The 6,171-nt window shown below is 35.6% G+C and overlaps 1 protein-coding gene across 1 annotated transcript; it reads right to left on the reverse strand.

The window, feature by feature from the left end:
- Window positions 1–2,619: 2,619 nt before the first annotated feature.
- LOC145101850 (uncharacterized) lies at window positions 2,620–4,386 on the reverse strand. Its single transcript, XM_079039133.1, has 3 exons — window positions 3,654–4,386; window positions 2,956–3,116; window positions 2,620–2,865 (listed from the first exon to the last, which is right to left on the reverse strand). Exons 1-3 carry the CDS (start codon window positions 4,325–4,327, stop codon window positions 2,840–2,842), a joined length of 861 nt encoding a protein of 286 aa, XP_078895259.1. The 5' UTR covers window positions 4,328–4,386; the 3' UTR covers window positions 2,620–2,839.
- Window positions 4,387–6,171: the final 1,785 nt, after the last annotated feature.

Below are 6,171 nucleotides of genomic sequence, written 5' to 3' on the forward strand. Positions count from 1 at the left end.
GGAGGAGATAGAAGGCTCAGAGGCGCAGGGGCCATCCGAGGACGAGGCAGTAGAAGAAGTCGATGAAGAAGCTTTGTTTGGGGTCGACGGCTATTTTATTATTTAGAGTAAATTATACGAATGGTCCTTGTGGTTATAAGTAAATTACGTGTTTGGTCCCTAACTTTTCTTTTTAACTCGAATGGTCCCTTAGATTTTATTTTATTACGTAGTCAGTCCCTAATAAACATAAAATGACCTTTGTACCCTTATAAATTTCATTTTCATATTTTTTATATTTATCATATTATTTAGAAAAATTATTTAACATAAAAAGAAAAAAATCATGTGGGTCCCACCCACTCCTTTACTTTCCTATCTCAAACCCCTGGTCGACTATTCCTTCTTCATCATCGTCAATTGTCTCCTCCGTCCTTAACACTCCACCTTCTTCTTTGTAAATTTGAAGCTCTTCCCTCCCCCATCTTCCCGTCGAGTATCTCCTTCATCCCCTCCCTACCGCTCACATCTTCGTCACTGATAGAAACCCCGACCTTAAAATTACCCTTTATGGCCTAAATATCTTGCAACACTGTTACTCACAACGACGACCCACTCAATCGGACCGTCGGCTGCCCTATCGTCTCCACTGTCTCTTTCTTTATTGGTCAGACATGACACATGACACACGACGCACATCCATTATCCATTTCTGATGTTCCGTCTGACCGACTCACATACAATCGGTGATTTATTCCATCGCCAATCTCCATCATCAAGCAATCGCCACTGGCCTCGATCATCAATCGACTTTCGTTAGCCTCCATTGTCAATCTAACCATCGGTGGTCTCAACTAAGTTCTATTTCATTTGCTCTGTATAAATTTCTTTATATGATTTCAAGTCTTACCGGATAAATCTATGTCATGAGTGTTTGATTTCAAGTTTGTAAGTCCGATGTCAAGTGTATCAACATAAATTGAATTTTTCAAGTTTCAATTCTTGATGCATGTATGATTTCTGTTTCAGTTTTGATCTTAGATTTCTTATCTGATTTATGGTTCAGTGTTTGAAAAATATGATACATGATGTCAAGGCTTATTGATAAATTTGATTAATGTAGTGTTTTTAACTCTAATGATGGGGTGGATGGTGGTGGTGCAGCAGATGGTAGATGGTTTTCTAAGGGAGGAGGGGGGTGACAAACGTGAAACAGGAATGGAAGAGGGAAGACGGAAGGGGGAATGAGGAAAGAGGGTGAGGTTTTCACAGACTGGAAGTGGTTTTGGTTCTGAGTTGCAAGTCTCGCCTGAAACCTCCATCGTTGAAACGGTCATCTTCATCTCCGATGGGAGGTTTGGTTCAGTCGAAAACAACCCAGATATCGTCCTTCGTGGAGTCGTTCTTGACATCAAGCACTGAAAGTAGGAATTGGATTTTGGGGTTGTGATAGGGTTAGGGAAAAGGCCATGGAGACTTTTTATGTTAATATTTAAAATTATAATTAATAAAAATTTATTTATTAAAAAAACAAAATGCTAAAGGGCAAAATAGTCTTTTTATAGGATGCAGGGACTAGGCGCGCAACAAAAACAAACATTAGGGACGGTCCGAGTTAAAAGAAAAAGTTAGGGACCAAACTCGCAAATTACCTTAAACCACAGGGACCATTCGTGTAATTTACTATATTATTTAGAAGTAGAAGAGAAAAAAGTAAATAAAATGAAACATAATGAAGACACCACCGACGACTATTAAAGAAAGGGCACCGAAGGTGGAGGACGACTTTTGGGTGTTGTGATCAGTAGTGTTTTAACAGAGCTCTGATACCATGAAAAATAAACATATACAGGGATGTGCTGAGTCACGGAGGGTGCAGAAACCCGACTCTGATATCATGTGAAATAATAGATTGTTTTATTGACCATTCAAAAGACAATTACATAACATATAATGAATACTCAAACCCTAAAGGGTTTGAGCCTAAACCTTAATCACTAACAGGAATATAACGGAATTTGTGATACAATTTTACAATAGGATAAAGGATTGGGATTATCAATACCCCTATCTTACTAGGATAAAGGATAAAGGATTGGGATTTTCAATACCCCTATCTTAGTAGTCTCATTGACATCCCTAATCTGATGATTACATACCTTCAAATAAATATTTGAAAGTTTTATCAAGTTTATTAGTAAAGAAAACCCGATTACTAATGAACTTCATTATTTAGGTAACTAGATTTCTTATGATAAACTTATATCGTATACACTTAAACATCGATTTTGATATTATATTTCCTAAAATAAGTGCAATCTTCCCTAAACAAAACTAAGTATTTTGACATTTTCTTACCCGAATACACAATAAGCTTACAAGATCTGGGGTAACATTAAGATTTAACAACTATAACGAAACACAAAACACTTAACAAAATAAGAAATTGATAAGTATATGCGAATCGGTAATAAGAAGCTACAATTGTAGCGGGTATTATAGTAAACAGCTAAAAAGTATAAAAAGACAAGCATAATAAAGTTTTTGAGCGTATGAACTGAAAACCTAGTAGACATATGTGCTAGGCAACATTCTTTCATTTCTTATATAATACTTAACATTTTAGAAACCAGCTAAATATAACTAGAATCAGTAATTAATTTCTATATATAAAAGTAATTGAGCCTAGCAATACATTTAATCGAGAATTAACATCCGAGGAAATTAATTTGTTGTGAAACCACTCTAAAAAAAATTAATTACAACGACGTTATTTATAACTTAGCTAAGCCATCTAGTCATCTCCCATAAACTTCCTTCATGAAGAAACAACAACCATCGTGCCACCAACAAAGATTAATTAACCTCTCGAATCCGACTGATACCCTATAAAATTTACACAAATATATAATTCTAAAATTTGAATAAATTAATATATTTATTTGTAAAAATTTGGATTAATTAATTAGTTCTTACTTGATATGATTTCGGAGGATGAACTTTGAGCACCCGAGACTGTGACACTCCCCTTGCTATGATCTGGATTTTGTGATGATTTTCTACGTCGACGGTTGTGATCTGCCAATCTTTTTCGACAGCTTCTTTTTCCATTATCGAATTCCGATAAGAGATGGAATCTTTATAACATTATATAGTGAAAAAAAAAATTATTTTTTGTAAATGGATGGTAAAAAATAATAATTAGTTAATTATTATTTATAAGGACTCTTAGGAGTACTAATCAATAAATGAAACAAAAGAAAAGGGTATTTTGGGTATAGGTTACTATAAGAAGCAAAAGCAAACAGTACCTAACAAAGGGTAAATCCGCAGCTTATATGGGAAACAGAAATTTTTACGGACCCAAAAATGCCCTCGGGATCGCCCCCATGTACACCAATCATTGTCTTTAGTTTCCTTGTACCCCAAACCCACCCCAGGGCATTTTCGTCATTTTTTTTGTTTCTATGTTTATTTATCTAATTCTTCCTTCTTTCTGTGCAATGATATAGTTGTACAATATATTATTAAAAGGTACAATCAGTTAATGCATGGGATTTCGGTTAACCCGTTCAGGTGATCTTATGCATCAAGTGGTTGTACTATGTGAACTGTGAACTGTGAAGTGTTTGATTGAGGTAAAAATAGGTACAAGGGTAAAAATGGGAAACAACCTGCTACACTGTTGGCAGAATCGCTGAGTCAACCCGGCGGTGATGACGGTGGAGGCTTTGGAGTGAAATTCACAGACTTTATGCCGGCGGTGATAGTGCTTAGCGTGGGTAAGATCAGCATTGCACCCTTCAGCCTGACACCTCGGAGAGCTAACAAGAGCCGCCTCTAACGGCCTAGACCGGCGGTAGAGTCGGTTCACGAAGTCATCCTCCGCCGAGGAGAAGTACGTCCGACCACCCAAGTTCAACCCAATCCGGTTGTTTGTGAAGTCAATGGCACAACCTGAGGGCTCAGGCTTTGGCATGATCATGTACCCGTTTTGCCCATGGCCATGAGAGTTAACGTTCCCGGAACCACCCTCCGGTTCAAGAGTGAGCAACGGCGTTGGCGACGGTGGGTAGGCACAATTCCCGCCGTAGGCGCGTGGGTCGTAGAGGGAGGCGAAATGAGGATGTGTTTGGGTGGGGTTGTTAAGGTAGTGGTGGTGGGGGTTATGGGAGTGGTGGAGGAAGTCGTTGGGGTTGAGGTACGATGAGGCGGTGGTTTCATTGAAGCTTTGCGAGTACTGCTCGAAGATATGGCGGCTCTGGTCGGGATGAGAGGTGGACTCATCGACGGCGACGGTGCCGTTGAGCATGATCGTCGATGGGTTTCCCCATTCGTAGTCCAACATTTGAGCTTCTCCGATCGGGTCCTTGGTCTGCAAATATATGAAAAGCTGCCATACTTTGAGCAGTTTTTAATGGTAAAAAGTGAGAGTGGAGAGTGAGGGTATACTAAAGGAAAATATGATGTAAGAATAATTTACAAGCTCTAATGCATAATATACAACTGCTTGAAGCATTAGCTCTTGGAATTATGCATTTCGGTTCTGGAAAAAGGATTTACCATAATGAAAGCTAGAGATGTCACTTATATAAGCTCATACTCTTAACACAAAGATTAAACTTTATAAGAAGAAATTGGAAAAGTAAGTAAATCATATGTTGAAATTTAATAACAATATATTTGTACTCTCTATAGACTATTTTGTTAGAATAATCAAATTGTATATAATAAATCTCTAATAAATATCATTACCAATCAAGATGGTAATTCTTTTTGTCGAACTATCCTTTTCATAATCCTCTCTATCTCAAATTGATTGTTTATATGTGTTATTTTTTAATTAACTGGAAGAAAAATATATCATATACCTAATACGATAATTTACGACTTATAATCCGTTTTTTTTAATTCATAAAAGTTTTTACTCCGTTACATAATTTGTTATAAATATTTCATATAAAAAGTAAAGTAGTTTTTATGCAAAATATATCACTATAAAGATCTCCTTCAATTCTGTAAAACATAGTTGTCAAAATCGCGATCCTGATTGTAGGATTGTACGATCCTACGATCTTAGGTATGAAAAACGATCCAAATAGTAAAATGATCGTATTTTGGTTGCAAATTTCTATCACTTACATTAGTTACAAATTTTCCTATTTTATATTACTAAAGTATATTTCAAGTTTTAAAAGTTAATAAAAAAAATAAACTATTATTACATTCCTAAATTTATCAAGAATTGTAGTCTAATTAAAGATATATGAAATGTTTTAATATGCAATTTGCACACGACGTTTAGGTGGGTGTAATAACAAGGTGTTAGGTCCGGTTTGTGCACATTTTGATTAATTGTTCATTCGAAAGGTGGGTGTAATAACAAGGTGTTAGGTCCGGTTTGTGCACATTTTGATTAATTGTTCATTCGAACATGAAACTATGTATTATATCTTTGAGTCATTGCAAACGAATCTCTATAGTCACAACGAACACGACAACGACAAGATTTGAACATGTGTTGATGGGTTATCCACTACATTTTCAACATGTCTTACTAATATGTCACAACCCTAGTGATTCATGTAATCATGTAATTCAAACTTGTCCACCATTATAATTCTTTATTTTAGGGCCCATATATCATATTAGGATATAACAATACAAGATCCAAGATGGTTTTTGGATGATGATTATATTATTTACCCAAATCTCATATAAATGAGTTAAGGGAGATGCGGGATGGTCACGAGCCCTTATGGTAAGGTTGATAAACTGCTTTCATATATGACCTCCAATAAAAAATAAATAAAATACTCATAAAGATCAATGTATACAAAATATCAACCAACAATGAATGATAAAGTGATATGTGGTTTGAAAAAAGTGACTGATAAACAAAATTAAATTTGCATGAAAAAAAGGGTTAACAAGTAAAAACATGGATGAATACACAAACAGAATAGGGAAAAACAAGAAGTATGTTGAAAAGATGCTAGTTGCACATGCTGAAAGTAATAGAGAAATAAGAATAATTAGTTTAAAATGGCCAAAAACACAAACAAAAAGAATAGAAAGCCAGACCTTAAACATGTAACATCCGTTTTACCATGTAATACTTTTCTAAGTTTAATTTATTTTAATCTAAATTTTTGTGGATTTTTGGTTAGGACACGATGTGGTGACTGAGGA

The sequence above is a fragment of the Lactuca serriola genome, chromosome 4, assembly GCF_051521515.1.
Source record: "Lactuca serriola cultivar US96UC23 chromosome 4, Lser_US96UC23_V15, whole genome shotgun sequence".
Classification (NCBI taxonomy): Eukaryota; Viridiplantae; Streptophyta; class Magnoliopsida; order Asterales; family Asteraceae; genus Lactuca; species Lactuca serriola.

Bases quoted from the DNA above. Each gene is read 5' to 3' on its own strand.
- LOC145101850 (XM_079039133.1), bottom strand. From the start codon at position 4,327: ATGTTGGACTACGAATGGGGAAACCCATCGACGATCATGCTCAACGGC. The intron at 3,117-3,653 runs GTTGTTTCCCAT...AATGTTATAAAG, and splicing joins TTCTGCCAACAGTGTAGCAG to ATTCCATCTCTTATCGGAAT. The intron at 2,866-2,955 runs GTAAGAACTAAT...TAAATTTTATAG, and splicing joins ATCCTCCGAAATCATATCAA to GGTATCAGTCGGATTCGAGA.